Genomic DNA, 15,441 nt, shown 5'->3' with positions numbered 1-15,441 from the left:
GTATGATACAAGCTACTGTATACAGCTATATTTTTTAATTGTTACCCTTCTTCCAGTCTATCAAGGCTGAATGAAAGCCTTGGATTGATTAGTACAGTAGGGTCTTGACATACTGTACTGTATGTATGGAAGAAGAGCAGAGCGAGATGAAACCGAGCTTCAGGTTTGTTAATCTCTGCAACTTTCATTTTAGCTGCACAAGCAGACTAGGATCATGAAATGAATCTGGCTAGTGAGTGTGTCTCTTCCAGTATCGGCATACTGTTGTTGTTGTTGTTTTTAGTTGAACAATAGTCTTTTAAATAAACTAAAAGCCCATGCATAGTACTTTAATGATCATAAGGGGGGTTACTTATGCCTTTAAACCTTACGTACTACAGTATAATCTACACTATACTATGCAACAGTATAGGGGTGAACCTGAAAATATGAGAATTTAGCTATTCATGATGATTCTCTGCATCAAACCTTCAACACCCCCACTATACTAACTACCGAACAGACAATGGCCTCCTCTTGTTTGTAACCTGACTTGTATTTCGTGAAACTTTCAGAATACTAAACATCACAGCTTTAACTGTGCCTGTGACCAGGAACGAGGCTTCAGAACTGGGTGTGAATGCACAATGCATCGTTAGTCCCGGCCATCTGTCTACTGCCAATTCTTTAACAAGCCCTGAGCAGTTAGCTCAGCCCACACCCAAAACATCCAAGGAACACTACCTCCCCCCGAGAGTGTGAGCCTCAGTTTCAAAAAGCCCGAGTCAGAGAACTCGGGACTTTGGAGAAAAAGCAGCTGCACGTGAGGACTCAAAACTCAAACACCAGCGACTGAGAGCAGAGGAGGGAGACCCCAGCATCATCCTTCTCCCCCTCGTAACTTGGACTAGGAGACAAACAGAGCAGAGTTTTTACTACCTGCATGTAATAGCCAGGTGTTTGCCTGGTCATGAATTTTATCTACAGTAAAACCGCTTATATTCCATCTGCTACTTCTGAAGTGTTTGCTAATTCTTCTAATTTGTTATCATCTGCAGGCTTGACTAGTTTATTAGTCCCCAATCTGGATCCTACTGCAGATCGCCATGGCCCTCTGCTAATTGCATCGCCATTATCTGAGTATTATTTGTACCCTCTGTTTTCTGTTTAATAAACAATTTTCAATCCAAATTCCCTGAATGTGATAATTAATCACTTTGAGTAATTTGATCCAGTCTTCTGAAAATCTAAATGCATCATATCAAGTACCTCATGTGTATCCACCACTATACATGCTTTTTCAGTGCACTCTTAACACGTTGGTTAGGCAAGACCTTACTTTTCTAAATATATCATATTTCTCAAGATTTGATTTTCATATAGACTTGACTCCCAAAGTATTTCCTTACTTTGGGAGTCAAGACTATCAGAATTGGATGGAAATTGGTATTTTTTCCACTTAATTCCATTTTCTCACCCTTTGTATGGATGGGCACTACATTAGCAATACTCCAGTTCCTGGGTACAATTCTTATATTGTATTGGTAAGTTACCGCTGGGTCCTGGGGATTTATTAAACACAAATCCTTCTACTTTGTGAAACATTTCCCTTTTCCATGATAATTCTATCCAATACATAACTTCTTTAGTGAATACCTTAGTGAAATACTTGTTCAGTGCATCAGCTATTTCCCATTCACTGTCCTCAAGTTTCCTATTTTTAATTTGCCATTTGATACATTTTACTTAATCCTGGTTCTTGTAGTCCGGAAACAACATTTATTATTAGTAGTAGTATTATTAATAATAATAATAATTTAGCATATAATTTAACGCACTAATTTAACATGTTGCCGATTTATATATACACACAGTATATATTAAAAGCTCTAGGACGATACCTGTCCGTGCTCGTTTGTTTCTTCATTACGTATGTAAGATTAAACATATACAAACATGCTTGTTTGCAAAAAGTAATTTACTATTTTTCAAAGTTTTATTTTTTGCTGCCTTGTAAAAATGCTCAGCTCATGCATAATACATAAGGTGATACCTTACGAGATACCGAAACTGGAAGTTTTCGCTACGCATCCCTTAATCATACATATGATGAAGCAATCTAGTATAACCATATGTAATTTTATGTCTGACAATATACAGTAACATGACAGTGTTAAAACGTCTTAAGTTTCGGAAAGGAGCTGTCTTGGCTACAAAACAATGTATAAATGACGCAGAAATTCCTGTTCAGCAAGGTTTTCTGACGAGCAGAGAACCTGCGGTCACGGTTGAGAAATATGTCATAAGTGATTTCTAAAATAGCAATTCTAATGAAAAGCTAGCAGCAGTCACATACCCATCTCTCACTTTATCTGAACGCCCTCTTTTATAAATAATGTCAAGGACTTCGTAACTCTTAGCACAAGCAGAGGAGAAGCATCAATGGAGTTGATAGTTACTCTCGCTCTAGGCGCCTTCACACTGGTGCTGGCTGTCCTTTTAAAACAGCGGCGCACCGTACAACAAAATTTCCCCCCCGGACCACCTCCTCTGCCTGTCATAGGAAACCTCCTGCAGCTCGACCGCAAGGCTCTCTTCAAAAGTTTTGTAAAGGTAAGTGTTTAAAAGTTTTATTTACCATTATTAGATCGTGGCTTGTTGGGTACTCTAGAGCAAGACACTAACGCTCCAGAAAGCGGAAAGCGGTGTGTCAGCTATGATCTTTGGAACTACTTCTAATGTAATTTGGCTTGGAAATTGAACAACTTAATTTTGTTTTACTTAAGGTGTCCATCTTCAAAACGCACAATAGCAAAGCTTCGAGCGGGGCTTAATATATTTTACCTTTTATTTGTAATTATATTTACCTATTCTTGGTTTTGACAGTTTAGAATAATAAAATGCAAAATTTATCATTTTCTATTTTACGTTATATGTCAGTAAACTAAATTATTTTAATGGCTCATGTGTAATAATCAATTGGACGGGTACTTGGGAAACGCTGTTACCTCAAGTTATAAGTAAAAGCGCTTAATAGGTACCAGTTGGTTAATAGGTAGCATAGCTATCAATTCATCTTTCAGGTTCTAATTGATCGTTTACTTGTTCGTACGTGTAAAACTAGATATTTGTCAATCTGTTCATTAACTGTGTAAATGCAGTTATCAATCGTACACAGTGCAGTTCGAGTTTATATCTTAATGTGACGAACAAAAGAAAATGCATCTATTTAATTATGTTACGGAAAAAATAATAACAAAGAAAATTTGCATTTAATAGGGTAGCAAAGAAACAGCATTGACGTGGTAGTCGCTTTCGAAGGTGATATGCCTCCAGGCAGAATATAATCTGAAAAGGTTTACAAAATACTAATTACATGTACTATGTTTTTCCTTAGAATTTTCTTTCGACATTTGTGGGTGTTCCGTCCCTACATATTTTTTGTCTGACGTCCAAGGTTATCCAGGGTTTCAAGTTTCTCTGATTCATGCTACCTGTATATGAAGCTTTTCTCACTATAGTCTACAATATATACCGCACAGTATATCCAGAGTCGAGGAAATAATATAATAATAGGAATTACAATCCTTTCTAATAAAACCAAGGTTTATACTGTATTTATAATTTCAATGGTTTTGAGACCCAATGGTACAAAATAAAAAAAACGAATAATGAATAATTTGTGTATGTAAAATAATTACTCAATCCCAAATTATGTTAGCACAGTTACGGGGTACTTAAAATCAGGTGGTTAAATAACTGATTAACAAGTACACAAGATCTGAGTGTGGACAGCTCTGCCAAGAGCTGTGTGAGTTTGGTCTCCAACATACAGGCTAGTGGAAATGTGTCATGCCACAATCAAAAGAAATATCTAAAACTATATCTAAATATTTGGTCCTCCATTAGTGCACTGTCAGACAGATAGTAAATGTAAACTATTCAAGACCACAGTGACCCTACCCAGAACTGGTCGTCAAGCCAAGATCACCTCAATAACAATCTGGAAAATGATCCAGGAAGTCACAAAGAACCCCAGATTAACTTCTAAGGATCTGTATGTTAGGGTCAGTATTTATCCCACCACCATGAGGAAGGGACTAAATGAGAGTTGTTTTCATGGGAGTATTGACAAAAGAAGGGTGCCATCCACCTGGACAAGAATGTAGGAAGAACCTTCTTTGGATAGACAACTCCAAGGTTGAACGTGCTGAACACAATGAGAAACGTTTTTGTGTGGTAAAAACCAAACATCGCGTTGCAACAGAAGGACCACACCCCAGCTGTCAAGCATTGAGGTGGGAGTGTCACGGTTGGGGGCTCCTTTACTGTCTCAGGTCCCGGGCAGCTTTCTTCATTGAAAGGCATGAACTTAGTGCTTTATCAGCACATTCAGGAGAGAAATGGCCATCCTTTCATGAGCATAAGCCGCACCGAAAGACAGTCACACTGTAAGACACTGACCCTAAACATATAAGTACTGTACATCTCCATCTCCAGAATGGCTTGCCAGGATAGACTCTGGCCTCTGTGTGACTCTACATTGGATGAAGAGGGTTGGGAAATGACTGGATACAACAGAATGCCTGTAGAAGAATTTGGCAGTTTGGTTTGACCATGTCCAAATCTGTATCTAAGATATGGGAGAACCTGAAGTGTCAGGGAGACCTTCAAACAGTTACAGGGAATGCATCAGGAGAACAAAAGAGCTCCTCTTGCCAGATACACTGTGGTCAAGTCCATCTTTAAAGTAGATTCAGCAGTACATGATTTCTTTAGGAACCGGGCAGATGAAGAGAGGGTATTAGATGAACTGTATTTTCAGTTTTGGCTTGAATGGTCAATGGCACACAGCTTATACCACCTTTTCTGGGCAGCTGAGTTCCAATGTTCTATCCATTTCATCCTGCATTTCTGGAAAATATTGAGCCTTAAACACAGATATGCTTTGCCGTCACTTGTTCACAGGTGGGGTAGATAACAGGTGTATCCAGTGCTAATTTTAAATTCAGTTTGGTGGTTGTTTCAGAATATACGCATCTGTTGTCATACAGTGCTCATAAGCTTATTACACTTCCATACCACTCATTTTTTTAATTGCATCCCAACCATATCATAGTAATAACAGTAATTACGAATACTGATATACAGAATTGTACGTAGCCTTCATGCTTTTAATTGACTAGTCTTTTTTGATACTTTACGGAACCTTGGGATCAGATTTCAACATCACTTCTCCATTTAGGGTTATAAATAAACAAACAATATCTAGCAAAATGAGAACAATATCTTACCCAAAGTAATCCCAAAATGCTATATTTTTATGTATTTATGTACGTCAATCTGCCCCAACTGTGCAAAATTGATAATTTCCTAAGACCTAGGAGGTCGAACTACACTGTAATTTGAAACATGAAGATATCTGAATGTAGAATTTATGGGTTGGCACAATTTGGGTTGATATTGGCTTCAAATGGCAGTTATGTATCCTGATTTTTGACCGAATAACTTATGCTTCTGATTCTTTACATTGGAAAGCTTTGTATCACATTTTCTCCTCACTTGTGTGGTTTTAGCATTTCTGTTTATTATCTGGAAGTTTATTATAGTTTCTTTTATTTAGCTAGACTATAAAACAGTCCAGTGGAAAAGCATAGTATTTCTCTTCTACTATTATAGCAGGCAAAAAAAAAATTATATTGTTGGTGTTCAGGTTGAAAACTGAATGTTAATTGGGAGCTTACCCAAACGCATGCAGGCCACACCCATACAGTTAAGACACAGAACACCGTCAAACATGTTTTTTTCAACACAAATAGTTCTGCTTTTGATATTTCCCACCCATCCCAGACTGTGAGTGTGCAGTAAAATAAGAAAAGGCACTCCTTAGGCAAGCTTACCACTCGATCCACAGACACAGCACCATGCATCTGAAAACCTAAGTAAAAACACGTTCAACATAATTCGTAATAAAAGTCACTGTTTCAGTTTGCAGTTCTCTTTTCTCTTTGCAGTTCACTTTTATGCTTCTTTGAAAAGTATAATAGTTTGTAAATTAATCTGTACGTTTTGTTAATTACAAACTGCTTAATTTTCCTTTATAATTGTTTAATGTATTTTGTCTTCTTAAAGATCAAGTAATGTAAAGGTAGTAGTAGTAATAAAAAATAATAACTCTATTACTGCAAGCTTTTATTCTTAAACAAATGTTAGTGTGTATTGTGCACTTTAATGACACAGTATATTCCAGGTGTGCGATTCAAAATCCTATTTCTAAGTGCTGTACTGCCTAATGGGAAATCCAGCACTGTATATGCTGATTATCTTTTCTCCCCCTCCTATCTGTCCTTCTAGCTCAGCAAGACTTATGGTCCAGTACTTACAGTTTACTTTGGTGTTAAACGAGTTGTGGTTCTGGTCGGGTTCAAAACAGTTCAGGAAGCCCTAGTGGACAAGGCAGAGCAGTTTGCTGGGAGGGCACCCATTCCTGTCCTCAGCCGAATTAACAAGGGCTATGGTAAGAAAAGCTCTACATACTATTAACCCATTAATCCCTGTGGAGGGTGTGACTTTCAATGGCAGCCAGCCAGCTGCAATCTTTCAGACATTTCTTGCAGAATGTTAACTCCAAATTCTTATGTGTGTCGCCTTTCCCTTTGGCAAACATGGATGTTTGGGTAGATCGACAAATTAAAATCTAAGTGAAAGCAAAAAAACACATGAAATTATTATGTCTTGCTTTTCACCTTGTTGGAACAATTACATTAAAATATACTGACAACTATCTGAAGAACAGTTTTATAGTGTGCACACCAAATATATGTATCACTTAGCACAAAACAATAGGAAAAAAGCAATAAACAAGGTAGATGATTATTTGCAAAATCCCTTACAATACTTTCACTATTACTACTGATATTACTTCAAGCCTTCATTTTATTCCAGCATTTGACTAACTAACCTTTGTGTGGCAAAGTGAAATCTGATTATTTGAATTAGTCTGGGAATTTTTACATTTTACACAAAAATTCGGTTATTGATGGAGTCGTCGATGTCACACACAGGCACCTCAAACAGTCTGTTCTGTCATATTTGAAGAAATATGAATAAGAAGATGCACATCAGTGCAGGACACAGACATTAAAGTTGTGGCTTTGGAATAAAAGCTTTTTTTGACAAAATGTGACTGAATGCATTTGTCCCTTTGTTCCTCCATCACTCAGGACTGGGAACCAGTAATGGAGAGCGCTGGCGGCAATTAAGGGAATTCACATTCCGGACACTCCGAGATTTCGTCACTGGCCAGAAGAGAACGGAACAGAGCATTCAAGAGGAGGCCAAGCACCTGGCCAAGGAACTGTGCAGCGCAGAGGGTGAGAGCCATAGAGCGGACAAGGGAGAAAGGGGAGATGAGCAGCATTCAGGGGGCAAGAGAAAACAGGAGCTGCACAGCACATGGGGGAGAGGGGGTTCATAAGAGCTGCACAGGGGGCAAGAGAAAATAAGAGCTGCCCAGCACAGAGGAGTTAAGAGAAACAGACAGCAGTGGGGCTGGTCCCACCGTTATTACCATATGTAGAAGATTCCTGCTCCTGATATACTGGCTCAGGGAATCTTCACACATGAAATACTAAAAGACAGTTGTATATTACAGTCCAGGGGGATTCCTGGCTTTATTTAAAACAACAGGGTTTTTTTTTTAACAAAACAAAAGTCTTTTCCAAAAATTTTGGAATTTTCAGAGGCTTAGATGGGAGGAAATATCTATAGGTCAACATTTTTCCATGTATGGAAATAAAATAAAACATCTCAGATCCTTGTGTACTGCATACAGGTAGCAGAAGCTTACGAGGTCAGACAAGATAACATTGGTACTTTGTGGTCTAAATTCAAAGTTAGTATATTACATCTGATGTAAACCTAGTACATGGGATTCACTCAGTCAGCACCATCATGTCTTGCAAGTATGGTTTTGGCAGCATTTAGGCTGCTGTCAAGACTGATAAAAACATAGATGGAGCAAAGCACCGTCACATCATGGAGAAAGACCTAAAATTGTTGGTAAAAAATCACCTTTCAATAGACAATGATACAAAACACAAGACCAAAACTACACTGAAATGGTTTAAAATAACTAAGTGAATGTCTTTGAGAGGACCAGACAAAGTCCTGATTTGAATCATAGTGTAACGCTTACGGCCGACAAGCAGTGTGTGTAAGAGCCGGCGTACCAGAGCGGGTTACGTCACCGCCCTTCCCCGTGATAGCAGGACCACAACTACTGGGCTGTGGAGAGATCTCTCTTTAGCTCACGGGGCTAGGTCGCTGCAGAGAGACACGGAAGTCCCGGGTTCGAGCCTCCAGTCGGGATGGGGCCGACCAGATGCGGCAAGGGCGCCCGCCTGAGCCCCCGTTGCGTTACATTGGTGTCAGAGCGGGGTGGGATAGCCCTTCGCCGGGGACGGCGATTTAAGCGGGGGAGAGTGTAACGCTTACGGCCGACAAGCACTGTGTGTAAGAGCCGGCGTACCAGAGTGGGTGACATCACCGCCCTTCCCTGTGATAGCAGGACTACAGCTACTGGGCTGTAGAGAGATCTCTCTTTAGCTCACGGGGCTAGGTCACTGCAGAGAGACGCGGAAGTCCCGGGTTCGAGCCTCCAGTCGGGATGGGGCCGACCAGATGCGGCAAGGGCGCCCGCCTGAGCCCCCGTTGCGTTACAATACTGAAAATCTGTGGAAGGACTTTAAAAATGCTATCCATAGCCGATCTGCAAGCAACCGGATTGAATTTGAAAAAATCTGCTAAGAAGAATGGGCAAAATTTGCAATAAGGCAGTGCGCAGAGTTTGTAGAAAGGTCCGTTAAAATATTTGCTGCTTCAATTGCCGTCAAAGTTTTTTACAACAAATATTAAGTTCTCATGTCTGAATACTTACAGTATGCACTCAACTAACAGTATTCCATTTTTTCCCTTTATCTTATTATCCATTGACATTTACTGTAACACTACTTTTCTATAATTTCACAAAATGGGGAAAATAGAAAGGGTATGAATATTTTTTCGAGGCACTGTAGTTTATTGGTTCATATTTTTCACCTCTTTTATGAGAGGGAACTACATTAGTAATTCTTTAGTATTTGGATACCACCCATCTTTAGCAGCTGTTACGAGTTGTTGATTGCTTATGGAGATCATCCCTTGTATCCTTCAGTACCATTCAAAATGTACTATAGGGTGCTGGATATGTATTAGTCTTGAGTGCTTCTTATAATACAAACACTTCTGCCTCTTCTATGCTAATATGATTTAAATCACTTATTATCGACTGATTGAACACCATAGTGAAATATTAATTTACTGTAGTACATCTGCCAGTCTCTTCCATTTTCTTGAGCTGTCCCATTATTGTCCCAGATACATTTTAATTCATCCTTTTGGTTTCAACGGATATTGTTATAATGAAAGAACCTTTGTCATTTATTTTAGTCTCCATTGCAATATTGCAATATTATTTTATTTCCTGACACTTATATTATCTTTTTTTACTTCTGATTTTAGTTCATTTTAATCCTTCAATCCATTCATTTAAATCTGTTTAGAAATTGCTTTATTTTTCTATCTTATTCATTTACTTGTTAAACAATTTGGGATGTTTTTTTTATTTATTTTGATTAATGTTTTTATCTGCATGTAATACTTTGCACTAAATTTTATGAACCAGGTAATTGCATGGTTCCGGAAGATAAATTTAATATTCCAAGACTTAGTGGCCTCTGGTGACATGGCATTTTAATGTAGATCATTAAAAAATTCAGCAACTGCACAGCAATTTAAAATCTCAAAATTAGGCTGCCATGGAAGCATAAGGCTATGGGATGAAATACCATCCAAAAACAAAACTTTTAAAGTGTTTATTAAAAGAAAGAACAGCATTTTCAAAACCATATTGAATGAGGACAGTCTTCAGTGAAATTGTGTTATTTCTGTGCTATACTTAGCTATACTAATATCTCTGCAGCCCATTCCTGTTACAATCGGTATTTCCTTTATAAAACTAATAAGCTACTTAAAAATGCATGTTAAAGTCTTTTCAATAAAATCACTTAATTAGACTTATTTCATAAGACATTTGTATGATCACATCTTGGACAAGTCAAATTGCATAAAAAGAGTACAATTGTTATATTGTAAAAAATTAACTTAACAGAACACACCCACTATGGAGAAACAAGTACAGGCTGTGCACTCATGAACACAAAGAACGGATTTCTTCAAGTACTTGTGATGTGTGTGTACAGTATATGAATATTTGCAAATTCACTGTCCTGTGTTGATATTTCAACATAATTGAAGAAATAACATTACAGAAGATCATACTTCCCTTTTTAAAAAAAAACATACAAGGTGTCCTCTGTCTCTGTTAACTAATTAAGTAATTCCTGTAATCTGTCAGAGATAATTTTAAGGTTACCGGTGACGAGAGGTCTATTGGCCCACATAGCTCATTTGTTTGCTAGTAGCTAATTGATCTGTGGGTCTCGTCCAGCTGCTTCATTAAAGAAGCCAGGGTGGTAGTATCATCAACATAGCTGGGCAGCTTGTTCCAGGCTCCCACAATCCTCTGTTTTAATAAGTACCCATTGTTCTCAGTTTGAAATGCACGTCCACATACAGATTACATTCGTTTGTTTTTCACTGTTGATTCTAAAGTCTTGGGTGTTTATATTGTCTCTGTCTCTTTCCCAGGTACTCCCTGTGAGCCTACAAACTTACTGAATCTTGCAGGGTGCAATGTCATCTGCTCATTGGTATTTGGGGAGCGCTTTGACTATAAGGATCCAAGATTTGCACACCTGCTACATCTGCTTAGCGAAATGTTAAGTGGTGTACGTGGGCCATGGGGCCAGGTAAGGTCTGCTTGAAACAGTTCAAAATAGATGCCATTTTCACCCTTAACAAAAAGATATCCGTTTAAGCATTGGCAACTGTACACGAAGAACAGAATGTGAATTAAGAACTCAAGTTATTACTTTAAAGCTGTAATAAATAGATAATGGGGAAAAATGTTTTCTGTTTTTAACAGAATAGCAGTTTATAACTTTGCAAAGTAAGAAATTACACTCAAAGGTTTTAATGTGCTGCTACAAGACTGCAATTAATTTAAACTTTAAAGGCAGTATTTGATGTACAAGTGTAAGCATGTTGGGTTCCAGACTTTTTCAATTGTCCCAGTTAATTTCATGAAGGGATATTATTTTCTTCCTTTTCAACAGCTGTACAACACCTTCCCCAAACTCCTGGAGCACCTTCCAGGTCCACACAGGCAGATATTCTCCTGTGCTGAGCAGCTGGCTGATTTTCTAATGGAGGAGATCTGTACGCACAAGAAGACTCTGAACCCCAGCTGCCCTCGGGATTTCATTGACTGCTTCCTTCTCAAGATGGAACAGGTAGAGAACTATCTACATCGACACATCAAGACAAGGGCTCACAGTACATTCTTACTCCTGATAAAGGGCGTCCGATTTCGCATTATTTTCTGTGAGTTGAGCAAGCTGTAAATCTTAAACTGCAGGTCTCAATTTTAAGGTTTTAATATATGGCTTCACTTTTACTTCTCCCCATTACATAACTTTCCCCGTTAGTGTGCTTTGTTTATAATTATTGCAGACTGTTGTTGGACGAAGCTAATTTAGTTTAATATGGATTTCAAATGAATGTGTATGCTACCGTAAAAGAGGTCTGACATCTGATATCAAATTTTAAGCAAGTATCATTTCTGTTTCCAAACTTTAATAACACTGCAGTCTATGCCAATACGTGTGCTATCAAATCTCTTCACTGTTAGTTGCTGAAAATCATAACATAGCTAAACTTATGTCAGAATTTTTTTTGTTTCTGAAAGCAAATTCCTAAATTTCTGTTGCTTCCTGCACTAAGAGTAAACCAAAGAATTCTACATTTTGTTTCTGTGAACACAGATTGAAATTTAATCTTGATTCTTTGATTCAATTTTTCCTTGCAGGAAAAGGACAGCTCTTCTACCGAATTCCACAATAATAACATGGTGTACACCATCCTGGGTCTGTTCATTGCTGGTGCTGAGACCACGAGCACAACGCTGAGATATGCTCTGATGCTGGTAATCAAGCACCCTCGTGTTCAAGGTGAGATAGTTAAAGCAAACAGGAATCTGCCATGGTATTAAAACCTATACTTGTGGTGTCTACATTAGGACATCTTCCAAAATTCTGTCTTCCCTCATTCAAAACTCCTTCCCTTCCATCCTCCTCCAAAACTCACTGCAGATTACTTAGCCAGAACTGATCGGAACAAGGCTCTATCACATGGTTTAAAATCTGAGGAAGAGGATTGTGAGTAAGAGCTTTCTGAGTAAGGTCTTGACTAGTGCGATCGAGATGTGAAAGTTTTAGACTTGCTATGATTCCCCCCACCTCTGGCATAACAGCATTTAAATCTTTGGGGATTTTTCTAGGATAACATGAGAGACTTCAGTACAAGGAATAATAATTCAGCCTAGAGAAATATTTGAATTTGTTTAATAATTAGCTACTGAAACAAAAGCAGAAAAGAAGACATTTTAATTGTGAAGCTCACAGGTGAGGCAAATCATGAATCTTATCTAGCCTGACGGTCTCCTCTGCTTCTGTCTCTCAGAGAGGATCCAGAAGGAGATTGACGCTGTGATTGGTGCACAGCGCCACCCGGCCTTGGAGGACCTCAAGGCCATGCCCTTCACAAATGCAGTTATCCATGAGGTCCAGCGTCTCCTTGACGTCGTACCTATGAACCTGCCTCACATGGCCACCCAGAACATCTCCTTCAGGGGCTATACCATCCCCGAGGTGAGTGATCATGGTCCTTTGCCTGCATAGCACTATTACCTGTGAGTACTGGGCTACTGTCCAGTGTCCACCCCTTTCAACACTCAAGATCAGCCTTGGGCAGCAGACAATATATTTGATTCTGCAATCAGTCAAGGCACAGCCTAGAAAAATGTATTGATGTGTACCAGGCTTCCCTCTAAACAGGTAGTGCGTGAGGCTTGAGTGTCTCATCAAAGTGCCAGTTGTAGAATATGTTCAAGTATGCATTTCATATGCAAATATTGCATCTCTTTTTCTATGTTAGTAAGAGTAATGGAGCAGTCCAAAGGGCCCATGCATTAATTTTCAAATACAAGTACAGTCTGAATAGCAGTTTACTGAAGATGGCTAGAGTGTGTGGGATCCAGTCCTATCATGGCTCTGGCCATGAAGGCATCACCCTACAATATCCATAGTGAAATATGTGGAAATAGCATTCCAGTTGGTTTGGAGATGAGGATTTAATGATGATGGTCTAGTTTCTCTCCTGTTCCTGTTGTGTGTCCAGGGTACCACAGTGATTCCTCTGCTTCATTCAGTGCTGAGAGATGAGGAGCAGTGGGCCTCACCAGACTCCTTCTACCCCCAGCACTTCCTGAATGGAGATGGCTCCTTCAAAAAGAACCCAGCTTTCTTGGTGTTTTCTGCAGGTACCGTATCACTGAAAATTAGTGAGCTGGTGTTGTTTCAGGATTCAAGGATTGTGAGCTTTGAGCTGATCATATCAAGCTCCAGTTTACTGCAAATGTTGGAACCTTCTTGTGTTTTTATTGGTCTGAATTGCTGTTAACCTGAGTACCATTAGTCTCCTACTAAAGAGTGAGGCATGAGTAGTTTGTATAATGAACCTTGCCTTATGTCTCAGCTAAGTATGCATATAGATATACAGGGATATTGGTGTTTGGGTACTGTAAGTAATTATTAACCATACTTAAATCCACGCTTGGATCGAAGCGTGGTTATGTGCTCCTCAATGTGTCTTCAGGATGTTACCTCTTTCCTGTCTTCCTTTCTCTCAGGGCACCGTTCCTGTGCAGGGGAGAGTCTGGCTTATGCAGAGATTTTCATCATGTTCACATCACTATTGCAGAAGTTCTCTTTCACCTGTCCCGGAGGGCCACATTCTCTTGACGTGACTCCAGTGCCCAGCTCTTTTGCAAACATTCCCCAAGCATACCAGCTCATTGCCACACCCCGGTGAAACAGAAACCGTCAACATTTTCCCTGAAACTATTACATCCACTGCGGCCTTTGCTCCATTTCCAAAGTGCACCTTTCTAGAGGATCATACAAATCAATGGGAGCAACAGTCCTATCTGTAACAGCTCTGTCAAGACTAAAGAACTGTGACCCGAGACTTAACCAGGCAACTACACAAAGTGCTGTAGCACCATACCTTGTAAAAATATTTTTCCTTTTTAATAATTAGAAAATATTTACATGTATTCTAATGATGCTGCAGATAGGCTAGTTCCCTTAGAAAAAGATCACTTTATTGGGCATATACAATGTCTCCATGAGACACACAGACAGGGAGAGAAGCTTGGGATCAGAGCGCAGGGTCAGCCATTTATACGGCGCCCCTGGAGCAGTTTGGGTTAAAGGCCTTGTTCAGGGGCCCAGCGGAGTAGGATTCCTCTCAACCTTCCAGCCACAGGTGCAGATCCTGAGCCACAGAGCCACCGCACCCTTATTTGGCATTTTCACATTAACTTTACATGTAAGGGCTATGGTTTTACTAGGAAAAGAAATCCAGTAAAGTTATTACTAAAAGTTTATAGCCTGACCACATTGTGTTATAAATCCCATGCAGAATCCAATTTTTCTTCAGTTCTATACAAGCCCCTTTGTGATTATTGTATTCAGCTTCCAACCAAAATCATATGGTGAACTTGGTACAAGAAGGACAAAATGTGACATTCCTAATCTCACACAAATCAAACTAAAGCATATAAATCAGCCATAATTAACATTTAAAAGTAACATTTTTGCTGAACTAGTTGCAAACCTTGTTTTCAGCTTCAAATCAGTCTTGCAAAGAAGATAATGCTGTATACATATTTTGTGTACTAATTAAAATTGTAAATATTTCTTTCCAAGTTTTGATTCCAATTACTCTATCGCCAGAACTGCGCCTGAAATTTTTTTTTTAAATATAATTTCTCAAATGCTTCAAATTTTACCTAACACTGGTTGCTTTTGCATTTACAGTTTTGTTGTTTTTTTTTTGTTCATAAGGGAATTATCAATATACCAGTAATAAAAACGTAACATTTGGCACGTAAGTGATTCCCATGAAGTATATGTTGGTGTAACCGATTCCCTCCCCACCCCCAGAATTCCGAGGTCACTCTTCCAGGGTCACCCCGAGAGCCCCAAGGCCATTCATCTGGGGTCATGCCTAGAGCCCACTACCGTCAGACAGAAGGCTGACTGTCAGTTGGTCTGGGCCCTCTTGGCCTTTGGTGGAAAAGCACCTCAGTCCTGTGAGAGAAAACCACCATCTAACCTTAAACCCCAGTACTTTATTCAGAGCATTATCACAGCCAAGTTAAACTACTTACAGTAAATG

The 15,441-nt window shown here is 39.1% G+C and overlaps 1 protein-coding gene across 1 annotated transcript; it reads left to right on the top strand.

The window, feature by feature from the left end:
• Window positions 1-2,281: 2,281 nt before the first annotated feature.
• Window positions 2,282-14,968, top strand: LOC102684861 (cytochrome P450 2B5-like). Its single transcript, XM_006635306.3, has 9 exons — window positions 2,282-2,592; window positions 6,334-6,496; window positions 7,203-7,352; window positions 10,729-10,889; window positions 11,256-11,432; window positions 12,008-12,149; window positions 12,661-12,848; window positions 13,378-13,519; window positions 13,889-14,968. The coding sequence occupies exons 1-9, from the start codon at window positions 2,422-2,424 to the stop codon at window positions 14,068-14,070; spliced, it is 1,476 nt and encodes a 491-aa protein (XP_006635369.2). The 5' UTR covers window positions 2,282-2,421; the 3' UTR covers window positions 14,071-14,968.
• The last annotated feature ends 473 nt before the right edge of the window (window positions 14,969-15,441 follow it).

This window comes from Lepisosteus oculatus, chromosome 9, assembly GCF_040954835.1.
Source record: "Lepisosteus oculatus isolate fLepOcu1 chromosome 9, fLepOcu1.hap2, whole genome shotgun sequence".
NCBI lineage: Eukaryota > Metazoa > Chordata > Actinopteri > Semionotiformes > Lepisosteidae > Lepisosteus > Lepisosteus oculatus.
The sequence above is the reverse complement of the archived record's forward strand: the minus strand, read 5'-3'. Positions and strand labels throughout refer to the sequence as shown.

Excerpts from the sequence above, each read along its gene's own strand:
- LOC102684861 (XM_006635306.3), top strand. The coding sequence starts at position 2,422 with ATGGAGTTGATAGTTACTCTCGCTCTAGGCGCCTTCACACTGGTGCTG. Across the intron at positions 10,890-11,255 it reads TACGTGGGCCATGGGGCCAG|CTGTACAACACCTTCCCCAA; the intron begins GTAAGGTCTGCT and ends CCTTTTCAACAG. Across the intron at positions 11,433-12,007 it reads TCCTTCTCAAGATGGAACAG|GAAAAGGACAGCTCTTCTAC; the intron begins GTAGAGAACTAT and ends TTTTCCTTGCAG.